This window comes from Aquarana catesbeiana, linkage group LG03 (assembly GCF_042186555.1).
Source record: "Aquarana catesbeiana isolate 2022-GZ linkage group LG03, ASM4218655v1, whole genome shotgun sequence".
NCBI classification, from domain to species: domain Eukaryota; kingdom Metazoa; phylum Chordata; class Amphibia; order Anura; family Ranidae; genus Aquarana; species Aquarana catesbeiana.
The window spans coordinates 328,127,928-328,149,533 of NC_133326.1; the positions used below are offsets into that span (position 1 = coordinate 328,127,928).

The window sequence follows — 21,606 nt, forward strand, 5'->3', positions numbered from 1 at the left end:
TGTGAAAAGAATTGTGTAAATGCTGGATGATAATTCTTGGACGAGTATTCTTGGGCTTCCATCAGAAATAAGGGGATCCTTACTACAGAATGTCTGGAGGCCTTTAAAGAGGCACTGTAGCCCATTTAGGTCAAACTGACTGCATATGTATACAGGCATAGATACATTTTTTGGTATCCTTTCACAAAAAAGAAGAACCCATTATTTTCTGACAAAAGTAAATGGCATCCATTCAATTGTTAACAAAAAAAACCCTAACTTGATTTTTAATTCAACAGACTATTCAAATAAAAATGGCATGTTAAAAAAACTAATATAATGTGTTGTACAACCTTTAGTGGCAATCACTGCAAACAAGTGATTTCTTAAGCTCTCAATGTAACATCTGCACATGGCAACGAGTAGTGTGTCCCACTCTTCTTGAGCAACCTGCATCAGTTGTCTTAAGTTCGAGGGGTGCCTTTTCCAGATTCCATGTTTCAGCCCTTTTCATAGATGTTAGGATTCAGATCACGATTCATAAAAGACCACTTCAGAATAGTCCAATGTATTGTTCTTAGCCATTCTTGGGTGCTTTTAGCTGTGTTTTGAATAATTATCCTGTTGGCACACCCATGTCTTCAGACTAAAGTTGGGTACACTTGGACCGAATGTCGGGAGACATTTTCTGGTTAAAAAAAAACAAAAAAAACAGCTGACATTCGACCTGTGTGTATGTTGGTCTGTCGAACGAGCATGCTGGACAACCTGGGAAAAAAACGAATAGTGTGTACCAGGCTTAAGACACTGGGCAGCATATGTTTGGCTATGGTATTCCTTGATAGTCTTGGGATTTCATTGAGCCCTGCACAGATTCAAATCACTATGTTCCAAATGCAGCAATGTAGCTCCAAAACAAAACTGGGCCTCCTCCATGTTTCACAGTAGGTGCAGTGTTCTTTTCTTTAAAAGGTTCATTTCTTTTGTCTATGAACACAAAGCTGATGAGTTATTGGCCAAAAAGCTTCAGTTACTCATCTGCCCAAAGGACATTCTCTCAGCACCATTGTGGGTTGTTAATAATTCCAGTCTAACTTTTTTTTTGTGCTTTTTTTTTTTAACTGTGGATTTCTTCTGGGTCTTCTTCCTTTGCGCCCACTGTTGCTCAAAAAGTCACAGATGGTGCAATCAGACTTTGATGTACCTTGACCTTAGATTTCAACTTGTATCTCTTTGGAAACTTCTCTTGGCTCTTTGTCTACCATTTGCACAATTCTTCTGTTCAATTTGGGGTCGATTTTCCTCTTGCGGCTACATTCAGAGAGATTGACTGCGCTTCCATGGACCTTAAACATCTTAATTTTTGCAAATGTAGTAACAGGAACATTAAGTTGCTTGAAGATGGTCATACATCCTTTAACTTTGACATGCTGGTCTATAATTTGCATTTGGATCTCCTCAGACAACTCGCTCCTTTGCTTTCTTTGGTCCATGTTCACTGTGGTGCCCACATTGATACCAAACAGTGGAGTGACTACTTCTTCACTTAAATAGGCTGACTGATTACAAGATTAAAGACATGTATGATACGAATTACAGACAACAGTTTGAAATATTACTAGAATACAAATGATAATGTTTTCTAGGGGTGCCAATAAATATGTCCAAGCCATTTTAGAACATTACTGTAAAAGAAGAAATAGTGTATCTCTTTTCACACTTCCTTTGCTTTATTCTATGACATACCAACAATCAATTTCATCATTTTTCAGGAGGAATGAAAAAATGATTCTATGTATGAAGGGAAAAAACCTTGTGTGTAAATCAGCCCCCCCAAATACTCACCTGAGCGCCCCCCCCCCCCCCCACCACCACACCCGTTGCCCATTGGAATGCTATTTGACAGTATATAACATTTTGTGACATGTTTTTGAAGTAATGCTTTCAGGGTAATGCGGCGTCATGCATGTGATGTTTCAGGGTACTATTACTCTGCGCAACACATCAGGCATAATACCGCAGGATGAATGTAATTTATGTGTATGCTTGGAACTGTATTGTTATGTAGTGTATTTATGAGCTGCGTCGCAGTACAGAGTGGAATGTACCCTGTTGAAGTATTTGTTTTTTGTATATTTTCTTGCAAAATAAAGTATACATTTTCAACCAAAAATACTCACCCGAGCTCCATCGCAATCCAGCGATGTGTACGAGTGTCTTGGCTCTCCCACCTCATTGGCAAAAACAGCAGTGGGAGCCAATGGCTCCCGCTGTTGTCAAGCACAGACAGTGAGCCAATGAAGAAAGAGAGGGGGCGGGGCTGAGCCAGGGCTCAGTGTCTGAATGGACATGCAGAGCAGTGGCTTGGGAGCAAGCCTGCTTGGTTGCCCCCATTGCAACCTGCTTGTTCTGGGGGCATTTGACAGGAGGGAGTGCACTGGCGGGGATCCAAAAAGAGAAGGATCAGGGCTGCTCTGTGCAAAACTACTGCACAGAGCAAGTATGACATGTTTATTTGTTTAAAAAAAAACATTTGTGCCTTTAATATCACTTTAAGTCCCATTTTTTAACATGCTGGATCCTTATCAGAGGGAATTTTGGTCAGCCAATCAGAAAAGAGCAAGCATTAATAAAGAAGTTTCTGTAAGAAGCAGGAGTATATGACTAGGGTCCATAGAATATTAGGAGGATACCTCTTAAAAACAAAGCCCAAATAGAATGCTATGTTAGCACCATCTGCATCCACCAAGTTGTACAGAGCCAGACCTAACATAAAGCAACCACTCTATGTGTGCTCAATTACATGCAAGAACCCTAGTGGGGGTTCTCATGATTAGCTGCAAGAAGCAGACCTACTGGAAGCAATCGGAGGCTGCTGGCTCCCACAGGTAATCATGCCCATTCATATGTAATCGTTCATGCAGCGATCACATGAAAGTGATCGACCCTGGACACAGGCAGTCTGCATCCAGGGCCAATCCATGCTGAACCGGCCATATTTCAATACATGTAGGGCTGGCTTAAAGAAGAAGTGGGGTCTAAGGCGCCTTTTCACACGGACGGTTATTCTGCCGCAGTTAAAAGCATGTTTTTTTTCCTGTGGAGTTCAAGACTCCAGGCACTGCGATCAGCTGCATTTGCACAGTGTGATTAGTTGCGGTCGCGTTTGGCTGCGGTGTGCCATTTCCATTGCAACCCGACAGGGTGCCGACTCGCACTGTTTGGTATGAATCTTGAGGGGGAACTCCATGCCAAATTTTAAATAAAAAAATGGCGTGGGTTCCCCCCCAGGGGCATACCAGGCTCTTCGGTCTGGTATGGATTTTAAGAGGAACCCCTACGCCGAAAAAACGGCGTGGGGTCCCCCCCAAAATCCATACCAGACCCTTATCCAAGCACACAGCCCGGTTGGTCAGGAAAGGGGGTGGGGACGGGCGAAGACCCCCCCCCTCCTGAGCCGTACCAGGCCGCATGCCCTCAACATGGTGGGTGGGTGCTTTGGGGGAGGGGGCGCCCTGCGGCCCCCCCACCCCAAAGCACCTTGTCCCTATGTTGATGAGGACAAGGGCCTCTTCCCGACAACCCTGGCCGTTGGTTGCCGGGGTCTGCGGGCGGAGGGCTTATCGGAATCTGGGAGCCCCCTTTAATAAGGGGGCCCCCAGATCCCGGCCCCCCACCCTATGTGAATGAGTAGGGGGTACATGGTACCCCCTACCCATTCACCTAGGGAAAAAGTGTCAATAAAAAAAAAACACTACACAGATTTTTAAAGTAATTTATTAGACAGCTCTGGGGGTCTTCTTCCGGCTTCGGGGGTCCTCTTCCGACTTCGGGGGTCTTCTTCCGGCTTCGGGGGTCTCTCCGGTTCTTCTCCGCGCTCTCCGGGTCTTCTATCGGGCTCCTCCGCTATCTTCTGCTCTTTTGCTATAGCGGAGGAGCCCGGTCTGCTGCCTTCTTCCCTCTTCTCTTCTTCTGATGTTGACACGATGCTCTCTCCGGCTGGAATGCACTCTGGGCGCTCCGCTCTGACTAATATAGGCGGTGACCCCGCCCCCTTATGCCGTCACAGTCCCTGGGCATGCTGGGACTGTGACGTTTTAGGGGGCGTGGTCATCACCCTTTCCCGATGAGCAGCTCAGCGCTGTTATCTGCAGCTGACAGTGCACTGCGAATACCTGCGGTTATGTGCGGATAGCTGCGCTAAATCGCTCCTGGACGCAGTCAATTCTATTTTTTCTATCCGCACAGAACCGCGGTAGAAAATGAGAAAATCTGCAGCCAAAAGCACCATTCTATCTGTCCGTGTGAAAGGGGCCTTAGTGCTTTTGGCCCTACTTCTCCTGTGAGTCACAGAAGTACACTTAGTTTTGCATAGCCCGCTGTCAGCTGACATCACTAGGCTGTGAAGGGATCCCAACGTTAATGTCAGGATCCACCCAAATGCCTGACCAGTAGCTGGCTCAGCCTCTCAGCATGCCACTGAAAGCCTGAGACAGCCACTTTCACCCCCTGGCACAGCCCAGCACTCCAGTGAGCAGAGGGGCAGAGCAAGGAACCAGTGACTGACAGTCACAAGCTCTCTATTCACTGAAGACTGATAACTTCTCGGTCTGAAAGGTGGCAGGGGACAGATGCAGCATTGGACTGATGCTGCATCCATATAGGCGAAAATGACTGTTTTTTTTAAAACCCTGCACTTCTCTTTTAAGTGTGCTTCCACTGTCTTTTTTTCAATGGATACTGCAGTGAATTATTTTTTTTATCTCAATCTATTAACATTTAAACCTTTTTTTTTTTTTTTTAGGCATCATGATTCTTTGTTACATCTTCCTCAGAACCCAGAAAGAAATATTTGTTCTTGTTGAAGTTCAGGATATTGCTTCAAGCTTCAACTTTAACGTACTTGATTTATTTTACACCAAATATTCTTAGAACATAACTATTTGCAAATTGCAGTCTCGTTTTATAAATGCATATTTATAAGCAGTATTTATGGGCAACAAATACACTCGATACATTTATGTTTATAATTAAATTATGAATATTGTGATTATGTATATTCAAAAAGATCAAGCAGTACAAAAACTTTAATACTTCTTGGTATACTCAAAAGGGACATCAAATCTTGGGAAGTTAACATTAACATGCTGACTGGTATTATTATTGCTGATTAATGTAGCACCACTGAAATAGTCCAATGAGCAAATGACTGCAGTCACTGCTGCAGCACATCATATGCTAGTGATAGTGCCAAGCAAGAGGGCAAACAACCAAGCACTGGCCATCATGTACAGTTAGGTCCATATATATTTGGACACTGGCACAATTTGTGTACTTTTGGCTCTGTATGCCACCAGAATAAAATTTTGAAGAATTTGATGTGCAGACTTTCAACTTTAAAGCGGAGTTCCAGGCTTTTTTTGTTTATTAAAAGTCAGCAGCTACAAAAAGTTTAGCTGCTGACTTTTAATAAACAGACACTTACCTATCCCACAGTCCAGCGATGCGGCCGCACGGAGCCCCGCTCCTCTCCTTGGAGCCTCCATTGAAACTGTGGGCACGCGGCCGTGACCGCTTGCGGCTTCATGGCCGGGCGCGCACTGCACTCTTCCAGTGGACAGGCAATTTTCTGGGACCTGCCACGTGTCCCAGAAGATTGCCAAGGGGGAGAGGAGTCGCCGCCTAGGCGGCCCATAGATGGAAGCAGGAAGTGGGATGCAAAGTCCACTCAAAACTAAGCACCCACTCCCCCCCCAAAAAAATTACATGCCAAATGTGGTATGTAAGGGGGCAAGGAGTGCTTAAAGTGGAAGTTCCACTTTTGGGCGGAACTCTGCTTTAATTCAAGGGGTTGAACATAAATATCAAGTACAAATTTTATGAACTGCAACCATTTTTATACACAGTCCCCCCATTTTCGGGGGCTCAAATCTAATTGGACAAATTAATATAATTATAAATAAAATGTTCATTTTTTTTTTGTTGAGAATCCTTTACTGGCAATGACTGCCTGAAGTCTAGAACCCATGGACATTACCAAAGACTGGGTTTCCTCCTTTCTGATGCTTTACCAGGCTCTAATTGCAGCTGTTTTCAGTAGTTCTTTGTTTGTGGGTCTTTCTGCCTTTAGTTTTGCCTTCAGCAAGTGAAATGCATGCTCAGTTGGGTTGAGATAGGGTGATTGACTCGGCCATTGCAGAATATTCCACTTATTTTCCTTCAAAAGCTCCTAGGTTGCTTTTGCAGTGTGTTTTAGATCATTGTCCATCTGTACTGTGAAGCGCCTTCCAATCAACTTTGCTGCATTTGGCTGAATCTGGGCTCACAGTTTATCTCTAAACACTGCAGAATTAATCCGGCTACTTCTGTCACATCATCAATAAACACCAATGACCCAGTGCCACTGGAAGCCATGCATGCCCATGCCATCACACCTCCACCATGTTTTACAGATGACATTGTTTGCTTTGGATCATGAGCTGATCCAAGCCTTCTCCACACTTTTTCTTCCCGTCATTCTGGTACAGATTAATCTTAATTTCATCTGTCCAAAGAATGCTTTTCCAGAACTGGTCTGGCTTTATTAGATGTTTTTTGGCAAAGTCTAATCTGGCTTTTCTATTCTTCAGGCTTATGAATGGGTTGCACCTTGTGGTGAACCCTCTGTTTTTGCTCTGGTGAAGTCTTCTCTTGATTATAGACTTTGACAATGATACGCCCACCTCCTGGAGAGTGTCCTTCACTTGTTTGGATGTTGTGAATGGGTTTTTCTTTACCATAGAGAGGATCCTGCGATCATCCACCACTGTTGTCTTCTGTGGACTTCCAGGCCTTTTAATGTTGCTGAGCTCACCAGTGCATTCTTCTTTCCTCAGAATGTACCAAACTGTTGATTTGGTCACTCCTAATGTTGCTGCCATCTCTCTGATGGATTTGTTGCATTTTTGAATGCCTTACAATGGCCTGTTTCACTTGCATGGGCAGCTCCTTTAAAATCATGATGTAGGTTCACAGCAATAAATTCCAAATGCAAATACCACACTTAGAATCAAATCCAGACCTTTTACCTGCCTAAATGATGAAGAAATAACAAAGGAGTAGCCCATACCTGGCCATGAAACAGCTTTTGATTCAATTGTCCAATTACTTTTGGTCCCTTGAAAAAGGGGGGATGGCTATTAAGAGCTGTATTTCCTAAACCCTTTCTCTGATTTAGATGTACATATCCTCAAATTAAACCTGAGCGTGTGCACTTTCAGACCATATCCATTATAGAACTATAGCTTGAATATGTTTTGGTAAATACCTGAAAAAAAAACGAAAACTATGCCGGTGTCCAAATATATATGGACCTACTGTAACTGTACATATTACTTGTCAGTAAATAAGTTTACATGAAAAAGAAGAGTGAATACTTACCTCTCTGTAGTGAGGTTGAGGGAGGAACCAGTGAGCACTGCAGTGAACTCAGAAGGCATTAGCCAGGGATTTCACTTGGCTGAAGCAAGGTTCAGTGGTGGGGGGCAGTGGGAGTGGTGAATATTTACGCTCTCAATTACAGGTAAACATTGAATTACTAACAGGGTATCCTCAAATTAGAACTTAAGGCAAAACTTTTTTCCCATTTTGGATAAAGCAAGGGAGGTTAAAAACCCATCAGATTTATTTTTTTTCCACCATCTGTGTCCTATTGCGGAGATTTCGCTTCACTTCCTGTCCCATAGCGAAACAGGAAGTGAGAAGAAATCAGTACAAATTTAGGGAATTCCTTGGGGACCTCCAGGTCACCAGAACTAGTGTTCTCATTGAAAGATTTCCCCTCTATTACTTTTCTGGGGATAACCCAAAATGTGGGATTTTCTTTTACTTTCACATTCAAGGATAATGGTAAACAGGATAAATAGATAAATATAGAAGGTGAATCTCCTTAATGAAGGCACAGACAGCAATAAAAACCGACAAGCATTTTAATCCCTCTCCACTCTATCTTCCTGATAGCGACAGAGACAAGAAAAGCATATTTATTTAATAGGAAGAGAAAGGTTTAAATTTTTGTCATGCTTTTAAAGCTTACACTAGAAGCATAATTTATTTGAATGTAACCACTGAGTGCAAATAACTAACTACGTTAACTATGCCAACTGCAATACCTTTTAGGCTATCACCTATCATAAAACGAAATAAGTCTAATATCACCCTAGACGGCAACAGCAGGAATGCTATGCAGAGTAAGGAAGGGCAGTGATACACTCCCCAGCTGGTGTGCTCTTGCTGAGTGAATGAGAGAGGTCTCGCTCTCTCACTAAGGACTCTTTCACACGGGCTTTCCTTCCGGCAGACTCAGATTTGCTCAGCGGGGGATCGCTCCACTGATCAATGCTGAGCTGGCGGATGACAGGTCCATCTCCACTCACTGTGTTGAGACGGACCTGTCAGAGCCCCGCTGTCCTCTATGGGAGATCGGATGAAAACGTGCCGCCTATCCGTTTTCATCCGATCCAATCCTTCAGATGGATGGAAAATAGGACCTCCGTCCATCTGGATTTCACAGACAGGATTGGATCGGATATCGGCGGATGTCAGCGAACATGTCACCGCTGACATCCGCCGCTCCATAGAAGTGAATGCAGCGTCCGATCAGGTCCGCCTCAAAAACAGAGGCGGACCTGATCGGAGCGTCCGTGTGAAAGGGGCCTTACGACTTACATACTGCAGCGTTTTCTTTAGCAAGGGAGTAAACGTCATGCTTTACCAAGCTGATAAAGGAGGTACGCACATGTGAAGGTGAATTTTTTCCTACACACTTCAGGGATCCTACTGTTGGTGAATTCTTGCTATCAACAAGACTGCTAGTATGACATACACGTAAGAATACATACGGTATATTGTAGTGACTAATGGCTACAGTCGATTACAAGCAGTGTTATACCAGAATAACTAAATAGAATAAATAGAATATAATCCTGGAGAAACGGGGAAAACAATAACATACAAAATAAATATTCAGATCCTAAAACTGGCCTTTAACTGATAAATCTAAACAATTTTTTGATGCAATTAAATTGTATCAAAATGAACTCCTTTTGGAATTGTGTGTATTCCTTAGAGGGCACAGAAGGTATGTTTAGGTTGTTGGTTATCATGTTTAACCACTTCAATACAGGGCACTTACACCCCTTCCTGCCCAGGCCAATATTCAGCTTTCAGTGCTGTCGTATTTTGAATTACAATTGCGTGTCATGCAACACTGTACCCAAACAAAATTTTTATAATTTTTTTTTCACAAATAGAGCTTTCTTTTGGTGGTATTTGATCATGACAGGGTTTTTTATTTTTTGCTAAACAAATAAAAAAGCCTGAAAATGTTTTAAAAAAAAAAGCTGACCAGCTGTGATTGGACACAGATGATCACATGGTAAAGAGCCTAAATCATAGGCTGTTTACCAAGACTGAAGATGCGGTGTGCCAGAGCGAAACACCGCACTACCGATCTCCGGGCTGCATGCCCTCACAGGTATGCGCGAATGGCTTATCTGGCTGGACGGCATAGGATAACACAACCACCCTGTGGCCGTCATTCTGCATACGGCGCGGGGGGGGAGTGGTTAAAGCTTTTTTTTTTTTTTAACATTAGAAGCAAGTTATATTTGGGATTTAATTGCTGTCCAACAAGGTTTAATTCTAACAAATGTCCTGTAAATAATTTGTGTACGGGAGCAGGGTAGGTGTAGTCTTCCCTTCCCAGGGTGATAACTGATGAATAGTCTACTAAGCAGTCTCTCTTGATCTGCTAAGCAGTGAAGCAGATCTCTTACTAAACCCCAGAGGCATGCAAGTATTATGCTAATAATGTTTTCTAAAACTGGCACAGGTTAGTATGATAACAACCTGAGAACCACTAGCTCAGATACCTGCCTAACTACAGATTATTCCTTGGAACTGTACTCTGAATGCCTGTCAGTCTGGCTATTGTTCTATGACACAGAATAATGCAGCATTTGGGAAATTGGTGTTTAGAACTAAGGATGAACTCCGGCGTGTTGGCACAGCCCGCCAGGAAGTCGGCACTGCGCTGTGCTAATCTCAGGCAGTGAGACATTTCCCGATCTCTGCAGCTGCACGTCGGGACAGTGTCTCACTGCCTGTGATTAGCGCAGCGCAGTGCCGACTTTCTGGCGGGCTCTGCACGTGGGCTATGCGAACATGCCGGAGATCATCCTTATTTAGAACTATGACATTTCATTTTCCCGGAGGGGTAAGTGTTCTGGTGCATGGCTCATTGGACTTCCAGGACTATGATGTAAAAATTGACTCTGAAGGAAAATTTATATTTCTACATTGTCATATTGGTAACCTGCAATTAATTTTAGCCTGTATACAGTGCCTTGCAAAGTATTCACCCCCTTGGCATTTCTCGTGTTTTGTTGCCTCACAACCTGGAATTAACATGGATTGTTTAAGGATTTGCATCATTAAATTTACAGAACATGCTCACAACTTTGAAGATTTTTTTTTTTTTTTCGTGAAGCAAAAAAGTCAATGTGCATAACTATTCACCCCCCTAAAGTCAATACTTTGTAGAGCCAACTTTTGCAGCTATCCTATCACAGCTCCAAGTCGTTTTGGATAAGTCTCTATGAGCTTGCCACATCTTACCACTGGGATTTTTACCCATTCCTCCTTGCAAAACTGCTCAAGCTCCTTCAAGTTGGATGGTTTGCGCTTGTGAACAGCAATCTAAGTCTGACCACAGATTTTCTATTGGATTGAGGTTCGGGCTTTGACTAGGCCATTCCAACACATAAAAAAACATTGAACTAAAGGCTGTAATGTAACAAAATAGGTAAAAAGCCAAGGGGGGTGAATACTTTTGCAAGGCACTGTATATATTCCCTCCACCCTTTGTTGGGATGGTACTTCGGATTTTAATATCCTATATGGCTGCAAGGCCGGACCTACCCTTACGTATAGTCAGGGATTTTAACTACTGCCTGAACCCTGTCTTAGACAAACACCCAGCTGCTCGGACCTCTGCCTCTTTGAAGGATACTCCCTTGGAGAGGTTGTTACAAGAGATGGGCTGGGTGGATGTCTGCTGGTATCACAATCCTAGTGTCAAATAATTTTCATGCTTTTCCAAATCTCATGGCCCCCTATCTAAGATCAATCTTGGTGTGGGTAACCCGAGCATGCTCCAGTTTGTCTCTGAGGTGGTGTACAGACCACGTAGTGTATCTGACCATTCTCCCATGGTGGTGAGCAGTGTCCCCACCTAATACCTTATCCAAAGCTCCATGGAAATTCAATGCTTTCTGGTTGAAACTGTTCTATTCACATGTGGGGATAGATCGGGGCATGTATGAGTTCTTTGCATATCAGGATCCATCCAGCTCGTGTATTGGTCAATGGGAGGCGTTTAAAGCTTGCTTTAGGTGCCTATTAACTGCAGAAATAAATAGGGTTAAAAGGGCCTCCTCTGGCCTGCATGATGAGGTGGAGGCTCAGGTTAATTTATAAGAACAGCAATATAGCGCTAATCCAACGCACTCCGCTAAGGAGGCATGGCAGTCTGCTCAGTATGCCTATGAGCACTTACTCTCCTCCTCGGCAGAGAAGAGGTTTTTCTCTAGACTGGCGTTCTTTGAGGAGGGGGTGACAACTTGCCATCTCCTAGCAAAGACTGCCAGCTCTTAAAGATCGCCTGCTAGTGAAGCCATCAAATCGAGGGCAGGTTCTTTGGTTAGTTCCCCTGACCTGGTGATACAGGAATTAGCAGGTTTTTTATGAAAATCTTTATCTCCCCAGCACTTCCTATACCCCTGATGAGCTTGAGCATTATCTGCAGGGTATATCCTTCCCTCGACTTACAGTTACACAGAGAGGCTGCCCCACTTACTATTGAGGAGCTTCAGGAGGTGGTCAGCTCCTTCCCAAACTGTAAGGCACCAGGGGAAGATGGTCTTCCCATGGAATTATACAAACAATATGCTGAAGTGTTATCATCGCAATTATTCAAAATTTTCAGCTCATCCCTCCAGCAGGAAGTTTTACCTCCCTCTATGTCAAAGGTGAATATTTTTCTGCTCTTAAAACCGGGCAAAGACACAGTGGATATGGGTTCGTATATAGGCCAATATCGCTGCTGCAGAGTGACATAAAACTTTTAGCGAAGGTGTAGGCAATTAGACTGAATGGGGTTATTGCGTCCATTGTGCTTTCCGATCAAGCAGACTTCATGCTGAACAAATCCACAGCCATTAATTTAAGGCGACCCTTGCGTAATATGCAGTCCCCGGTAGATATTGGTAGCAGGGCCCTACTATCACTGGACGCTACAAAAGCATTTGATAGCATAGATTGGACCTACTTATGGGCGGTGCTGAGAAAATTCAGGTTTGGAGAAGTGTATATTTCCTGGGTACGCCTTCTGTATAGCCATCCACAGGCGGCTATTAGGGCGTCTGGCAAATTATCTCATACCATTACTCTGGGAAGAGGTACCAGGCAGAGGTGTCCCCTTTCGCCTCTCCTCTTTGACTTGACGATTGGGATTAGGTCAAATGCTGGTATTGTTGGCTTCTGCTACGACTCAGGAGAAAATAATGCTGTACACAGATGACACTGCTGATGCTAGGTGACACAGATGCCTCCTTGCGGGAATCTTTGGTAACTATTACAGAATTTGGTAGGTTCTCAGGACTATAAACTGGTCAAAATCCGCTTTACTGGACATCGACATGCCCTATTCTGATTACTGCCTCCTTCAAGTACTTAGGGATCCAGGTGTCCCCCTGTCCCCGGGATTTCTGTAGGTTAAATATTTTTCCTCTTCTGCAATGCTTTAGAGACCGCATTAAAATATGGAACTCCTTACATCTTTCGGTAGCAGGGAGAGTAAATTTGATCAAGATGATATTTATGCCTCAACTATATTTTCTCCACAGTACCCCTATGGTAATCCCATTGAAAATCTTTAGAATTGTCAATTCCCTCTTCCTTACCTTATTGGTACTATGCATGTGGAGGCCAAACAGGAAGGTTTCATTAGTGGTTTCTCTTTAGCTGTGATGCTATAAACTATTCCTACAGCCTCTATTCCACAGGCTCTTGAAGCTCAAGCTTTTGGAAAACCGTACAAATCTTACCCAATGTATAACCTCAATCAGAAAGTATGGAATAAATCCAAACACCATCAGAAGGTGAATGGATACACTGAATATAGTCCCATCTGGTTTAATGACACTTACATGGAATTGGCTAAACTGCAGTCCGGGGCTAGATGGAAAGGTTATGGAGTCACGCATCTCAAACAAATCTTTTATAATGGGGTACTTCTGGTAAAGATCTTCAGGTAAAATTTAAATTGCCATCCTCTATGTATTTTTACTACTTACAATTACACCACGCAATCCAAGCTCAGAGCAAATCATCGGAATGGCTATTATCTCCAACTCCAATCTTCAGTCTCAGATGCCAAGACTTCCAAGTTTTACAATCACAGTCACAAATATCACAGTTACGCTATGCTTTTACAGTCATATTTGAAACAGCATCTCCTGAGAGTGACGGAGTGCTGAGAAAAAGATGTAGGTCAACTAACAGGTGATCAATGGGAGGAGGCTTTCAGTCAGTGGTGACATACTCACTCAATGTGATGCAACGGCTGACCCAATTGTATTTACTGCTAAGGGTGAATAACACCCCCCCCCCCATAGGCTTCACATAATGGGGCTGCAAACAGAGTCCATATGTTCTAGATGTAGGCGTGACCATGGTGATATAATCCATCTTTTGTGGAGGTGTCCTAAACTCCACCCTTATTGAGCAGGAGTGGTGCATAAATTAAACTCAATATTCCAAGTGTCTCTTCCAGTTGACCCCAAATTCTGCCAATTAGGTATACTGGAGGAATTTGACTAGGCTAATCATACTAGAGAGGCTATAGGAAGAGTCCCGTTTCAGGCACATAAATTAATTATTCTGCACTGGAAGTCGAAAGATTCTACAATGGTTGAGGAATGGATTAAAAATGTGGGTGACATGCTGAGGATGGAGAAGTTTATATACCGACACTGGGGGCCACGCTTAAATATGAAAAACCGTGGGCTCCCTGGTTGGATGTTCCTGGGCCTGCCCCAGTGAATCTGATCATGGACAGATTACTTAGACTTCATGCAGGCTGAGGTTTGTTTCAATATCTGCTGGAGCTAAATTTGTTATTTCCTTGTTTTTATAGCAGTTCAGGTCAAATGCTAGGTGTTAGGGGTTACCCATTAAAGGATAAATGCTTTGCGTTTTGCTTCAATGTGTATATTCCTCCTATCAAATGTATTTGTATTGCTGTAATGTATTGTATGGTTGGTCTGGCAATGTAATGTTGTGCAATTCTTTCATAAAGTTTTTTATGGATTTAGAAAAGAACTATAACAACACGGATAAATCTCCAGGTGAAGGGAAAAAAAACCCTTCAAAATTTAAGTAGTTCATGAAAAAAAAAAAATTAAAATCTATAAATCCATTGGAAAAATCCTTTTCTTGTTCACTGAAGGTTAAATCCAGTTTTTTTCAAAAAATAAATAAATAATTTTTTTTTTTTTTGAGTCTTCAAAGCATTGCAACTGCAATCAGTGGATAGAGCTGGAGGAAGTGTCAATGGACTACGAGTCCTATGAACACCGCACACATGGTCCATTAAGAACTACAAATCTGTCAGTAGTGGTGGAAGAAGGGACTTGTAGTTTATTCATTCACAGATCTATATGAATGAAAGACATGGTTGTGTAGGTAGGGAGTCCGATTTGCACCATGTTACACCCTAAATAGGGATATAATCATGTAACATGGTGCAAAAGGTGGAATTTGCCTTTAATGGGGCACACAGAATCAGTAATTAGTCAGATAGGATTAGGTCATCCTGCCAATTTCAGGAGGCCACTAGACACTGACAAACAAAAATCAGCTGACCAGCCAGGTATAACCCCCAACCCCCCATTTCTACAATGTCTGAATTTTGTAGAAAACAATAAATCACAAGAAAAATGCATGGGACCTGTGCCCCTTAATGAACTCTGAGAAATGTAATGTACTATAAATACAATAACTTTTTTGCGGTTTGATTTTTCGTTCATTAGGGACATGGGATCAGTAGTTATTCTGATACTATTGGGAAGCCCAAAAGTAGTCCCACTGAAGGGTGGGCAACACAGCAAAAAAAAAAAAAAAAACACTAACAGGCCCATGATAAAACAGAATAAAACATCTGAAGCTGGCATTAGATGAGGCTTGAACATCTTCATGGTAAAACATAGAGAATACATAAACAGAGGACCAGGTGGCAGCCTTACAAATCTAGGAAACAGATGCCTGATTCTGAAAATCCCAGGAGGCACGAACTGATCTAGACGAGTGCACCTTGATAGTAAAAAGTTGGAATTTGTCATCAGTACCATAAGCTTGAATAATGAGCTCTTCGAGCCACCACGAAATGGTGGAACAAGAAGTTAGCTCCCCTTTGGGGACCATCATAAATGATAAATGTCAGTCGTTATAATGGAAGCAGTGACTGAGAAGTAAACCAGCACAGTATGGACTACATCCAGACAGTGAAAGGAAATTTCCCAATAATGAACTTGAGATGGACATAAAAATGGAAGAACAATGCCATGGTTGTGATGAACGTCAGAAACCATCTTAGGCAGAAATGAGGCTCCAAGTCTAAATACTACCTTATCCCAGGGTAAGGCCCAAAATGATTCTTTACAGGATAAAAGTTGTTAGGTCTGAGATACATCTTACAGAGGTGATGCAACAGGCAACGTAAGCTTATGATAGAAAGAGAGTAAACAAAGAAATATTCCAGATAGCTCTTTAAACCTAACAGAACCAACATTAGATCTCACTGAGTCTCCGGAGGTTAAAAAAAAGGGAGCTACACGACACCCCGTACAAAAGTTGTTGACCAAAGAATGGAAAGCCAGCAGTCTTTTGAATAAGATCACAGGGGCTATGATCTGCTCTTGAAGGCCAGATGCTAATCCTGACCCAATTGCAAAAAAGTTAGGAGTCACCCCACAGAGTATTTCCTAGGATAGAAGTCTCCCCACTGTCAGAATACAATGACACAGCAGGTGGATTCCCCTATCCACCGCAAATGTTCCCGTTGCTTGAACAAAAAACAACCTGATCCATCTATGGCCAGCTTTAGGCTGGGCTTTTGTTTGAATTATTTTCTTAAGGCAACCACTACTTGAGCATGTAGTTATTCACAAAAAGGAGACTTTACTTTAAAATACAATTATTATCCTAACTACTCCCTCTCGCACTCTACATAAAATAGTGAATATCAATACATACATTTGATACAGACAAATTGGTCTTTTTACTGATGAGGCCTGTCCATGGTTTATACCATGTAATGTTCCATTAGGTCTAAGTAAAGTTATGAATCCGGCTGTCCAGCCACAGAGAATAAGGACTGTCCACAGCATACAGTGTGGCACCTCTTCACACAGCCTTCAGAAGGGCTTCGCTCTACATTTTGCTGGAAGCACAGCTTTTTCCTAGTTCAGACCTGCTCGGGTATTACACTTTAGGAAGCTGAGACAGCTAGATGGCCTACTTTTTTTAAATTCTCTAGATGTGTTTGACTGTTCGTGGTAAAAAGTTCTATAAGGATGTTCTTCTAAAATTGCACTGGGCTTATGTTAGGAGGCCACCTTGTAATCCTGAAAGAAATGCTTTTAGTATATAAACTACAACCAAAAATGGATTCTTCATACAATTCAGTAGAGAAATTAGTAGAAAATATGGTGGGTACACCAGGACATTTTACTAGCCATTTCATTATTAATAGCAAACTATTGTATAAAAACCATATTTCTGTTGTCTGTAGTACAGTCACAAAAGGGTAGCCCGCTTACTTACCTTCCAGAGTCTGAGGATGCAGCACTGTCATGTGATCCATTGTACACGTGTCTTGGCGGTCTATTCCTCGGTCTCAAAACTATGTAAAATGAAAAAAATATTGAAAAATTACTGTTCACATGTACAAAGTAATAAAATACTTAAATGCGATAAAAAAATAATACATATTATTGTATACCCACAAAATTATACTAACCCGTCATTTGTGGCTCATCTTTGGTCCCATCACAGTATGCAGCATGCCGCTCAATCTGGGTCTGGGAGAACCTGCAACCACACATTGGGCATTCCACATCAAGGGATAATACTGGCTCCCCACAAGCCATCAACTCAGGAGGGGGGGGATTCAGACAGCAAGCCTGAAATCAAAATATAATTAAAAAAAAGGTTTAAGACTGTCTATTGACAACTATGCTTGTGTTAGCATACATTTTCTGTGCCTTGGCATGTTCTCTATTAAGGCAGCATGAATACTTTGAATAGGTTTTACCCTATCCTCAATGCAAGAAACCCTGTACATGCACTTATTTTGGAAAGCACAGGCCGAACAAACAGACCTACGGGGCAGGTGTGTTGGCCTGAAATAATGCTCTAACCATTGGTAGGCCAGAGGAATGCATTAAAAATGTCAAAATGTGATACAAGTTTATAAATTTAGTCCCATGTAGACATTCAATAAATATAATTAAACCAGAAAGTTGGATTCAGCGGATTAATTAGTGGTTTAAAAGAGACCGCATAGATTGTTCATAATTGATAAAGTTGCTTTATCCTGTGTATTTGATAAACCCAGATACTGTTAACCTTACATGTGCAAATTGTTCATTGAATGGTTTATCCTTTTACAGTCTAGAATTCACATAAGAATAGGTTTGCAACGACAAGCACAAAATGTACGAATCAATATATCAGTTTACTGCAAGCTGTAGTATTATGAACTGTTGACTCCTAGTCTAAAATTTTATCATGCATCCGTTGTTCAGTGGAGCTAAAAAACAATTTTCTGACAATAAGACACAAATATACACATTTATTCAGTTCATTTGATCAAACTGACACGAAATCTACCGCCTAACTAACTTCGTAGCAGTCACATGCAAAACAAGTAGAATAATGGAAAGCAGTACTGAGACATATTTGTAAGATGTCACTGCTGGTGCCCTTATGAAAACGCAAATTGCCTTAGTGTGTCTAGCTTCACTACTTAGAGTGACTGTCCTAAAACAAGCATGGAAATCAGGAAAGTCAGAGTGAAGTTAAAAGCCCCGACCTGCAAAGGTGTTCTGGTGAAGGGACATAACACAAAGTGTTGAAGCCATAGGATCAACATAACATAAAATTTTCAGATAGAGAGGTTTACAATGGCAGACCTTAGTACATTTACATACTTCCTCAGTACATGTTTCCATGACTGACATGGGCAAAGTTTATCTGGCAAGAATGGCCTTTGTTAGGGGTCTGGTAAAATGCAAAATACTGTAATCTGACAGCTCTATGTGGTGTAATGATACTATTGCGTTTATTCATTCTGTTTTTTATGCTTCTTATTTATATTTTTCTCCACATCTATACATAGATCGAGCTGGGAGACAGTAGTGACAATCTAGGGAAGACCTATACCACTGCCAGGATTACTTACCTTTGCAGCTTAACCACTTAAGGACCGAGCCTCTTTTTGAGATGTGTTGTTTACAAGTTAAAAACAGTTTTTTTGCTAGAAAATTACTTAGAACCCCCAAACATTATAAATTTTTTTCTAACACCCTAGAGAATAAAATGGCGGTCACTGCAATACTTTGTCACACCGTATTTGTGCAGCGGTCTTACAAGCGCACTTTTTTTGGAAAAAATACACTTTTTTAAATTAAAAAATAAGACAACAGTAAAGTTAGCCCAATTTTTTTTATATTGTAAAAGATAATGTTATGCCAAGTAAATTGATACCCAACATGTCACGCTTCTAAAATTGCGCCCGCTCGTGAAATGGCGACAAACTTTTACCCTTAAAAATCTCCATAGGCAACGTTTAAAAAATTCTACAGGTTGCATGTTTTAAGTTACAGAGGAGGTCTAGGGCTAGAATTATTGCTCTCGCTCGACCGATCGCGGCAAAATCTCACATATGTGGTTTGAACACCGTTTTCATATGCGGGTGCTATTCACGTATGCGTTCGCTTCTACACGCGAGCTCGGCCCGCGGGGGGGACAGAACCGATCTGAGCCGCTGATCGAAGGGCGGACACCCAAAAATGAATAGCGATGGCCTTCCCCGCCCGCCCTGGGGCCGCCCACCCAGCGCTCGGCAGGCCGCAAAGCCACAGCCTTAATCACGGGAGGGCCTCCTAGGCCCAACCACTGCAGCAGGTGGGGCCAAGGGATACCCCCAGTAGGAACCCTGAGGGTGGAAGGGGGGACAGTGTGTCCAAAAGCACCTAGGCCAGAAGCCTGGGCCTCACCCAGGAAAGGAAAGGAGGGAGGGGGTGGAGAACCCCGGAGGGACCGACTACCCCAGGGAGTTCCTGCGCCCCATGCCACATCCAGGGAAGGAGAGGAGGGGGCCCCGTACTTACCGATCCAGCGAAGTGTGCGGGTAACGCTCCCAGAGAGATCCCTTCGCCACTGAAGTGGGGGGGGCTGTCGGCCATGAGGAACGCTGAGACGTTTAATTCGCAGGGCCAGTCCCCGTCCAGTGGGGCTATGTCGTGGCTGACTTAACACGTAGCTGCTGTCTGCATGCGCTTGCTGGCCAGACTGGGGAGACCACTGGATCTTAGTGCCCAGCCCGGCAGTTTATTGTAGATCTCACCGGAGAAAAATCCAGGAACAAAGAAAACAAACAAACAACTAGAGATCCCAGCAGGCTACTAGGTCCTTACTCCTGACTAGGAAAAAAAAAAAACTAAAGGCCTATAGCAGAGAGGGGGGTGTATACCACCTAGGACTGCCCATAGGTGTAGCCAAGTCTTTTTTTTTCTGCCTACTGACCTACTCCTGTAGGGGGGGTATAACCCTATGGTTCTGAATAATAGAGCACTGTGTCTGTCAATGAACGAAAGAGAAATGGACATTGCTTGGTAGGGCAAAGTCCACTTCAAAGAGACCTTAAATTAAACTTCCCATAAGATTATATGTCCATTTAGTGTATATTAGGCATGTTATTTGCCTGTAAAAGCCGTTGTGTAGATATCCAAAAGCCCCGAGATTGCTGCTGGAAATCTAAGATGTGATGCCAGCAGCCACTCTTTAGTGTTCCTCTTCACTCCTTCCCCGACACCTACACGTAGCACCCTGTCCTAAACAGGGACTATTACCTAAGTTTAGTTTTTGGTTGGGTGGTCGTCAGTCCAGACTGAGTTGTATAGGTATTCACTTGGTCTTTCTCTAAGCTCTGTGGTGTTCTGATTTCTCAATGCTGCCAGTAAGTGTTATTCACTACCACTGGCAATAGTATGAAATTTCATAATGGCATGGCCAGTGGTGCATGCTGGGGAAGGATATAAATATTCAGGGCATGCCGTGTGATTACTTTATTCCCCCAGGCTGAGACCTGGGAGGTGCTGCTGGAATGTGCTATCTATTAGGCCCAATAGTGGGGCCTGCCATGTGCTCTAGAAATTAAATAGGTCTGAAATGGTCCTTGAGCTGTCCTGTCCATCGATGGGAAAGCTGTGCAGAGAAGGAGTCACAGGGGCTTAGTGGCTCCCTTGGACCAAGATGCACTGAAGTCTAAGAAACTGGGTAGTGGGCACTGGACCCAGCAGGAGAAAGCAAAGTCTGTGGACTAGTTTGGATACTACTTTCAGAGTTGCTGGGTCAGCTTAAAGATTCTGACACTGTGAAACTGGACATGGAAGAGTCTGAGTGTTCTGCCAGGGTATCTGGGACCCCTAACCCTCATCTCCTTGTGTTTTCCAATAGCTCTCCTAAAAAATGACTGGTGTCCACTTTTTTCTGGTCATCTAGGCATGAACTCAGCCCTGGAGTGAAATTCTGGCCCACTGCTGCCCTACATACATAAAAACATATGCAGGGGGGGAGAGGTGAGGGGGGAAAGAAGCTGGATCAGCACAGAATGTAATTAGATGCTCCTCGAGGAGGCAAGGGCTATGACATACAAGGAAGGAGGGAGCTGTGGTAGGGAAATGGCACTCCTGGTGTCCTAGTGTCAGATTTTCTAAGGGAACATTATATAGAATGTGAAAGAAAAGAATTTATGGAAAGGAAAAACACGGCAAGAAAGCATTTAAAACTTGATTTTTCTATGTTTTTACCTGTTTTAGTTGGCAACAGAATCTCGCATTTATTTAAATAATGTAATTCTGTAACATTTTACTAAAACTAACATAATTCTAAACATGATCTTTGTACAAGACTGTTACAGTTTTCGTCATTGTAATGCTGTACATTTAAGCTAATTCAAGTCTAATAAAAAAAATAAATCTTGTAAAGCACTATGTAGCACTGGAGAGGGCCGCTTTGGATGCCCAGAAGGCTGGGGAAGAGCACAGACACCTATTTTCACAACTGCAATGTGAGAAACATTTGCTCACCACTTCACAGCACCAAGTTCTCATCCTTCCAAGGCGTTTATAACACTGCTGTATCTGCTGTAATTTGATTTTCAGCTTGGAAACTGGCTCAATTAGAAAGAAGGTGCCAAAACAATGAATGCTGGTGGATGTTTAAGCAGAATGTAAGAGGGAA

General features: G+C 42.7%; 1 protein-coding gene across 6 annotated transcripts in view; it reads right to left on the reverse strand.

Annotated features, from left to right (window-relative positions):
* The window catches only part of UIMC1 (ubiquitin interaction motif containing 1), a 252,931-nt gene that overhangs the window by 33,796 nt on the left and 197,529 nt on the right, over window positions 1-21,606 (reverse strand). For all 6 annotated transcript variants that reach the window (XR_012242873.1, XR_012242872.1, XM_073620479.1 and 3 more), the window contains exons 9-10: window positions 17,099-17,261; window positions 16,903-16,981 (exon numbers count right to left, since the gene is read on the reverse strand). Coding sequence is in view for 4 of the 6 variants with exons in the window: in XM_073620479.1 (XP_073476580.1) it covers window positions 16,903-16,981; window positions 17,099-17,261 (242 nt within the window). In the remaining 2 variants the exon portion in view is untranslated. The remainder of the gene's footprint in view (window positions 1-16,902; window positions 16,982-17,098; window positions 17,262-21,606) is intronic.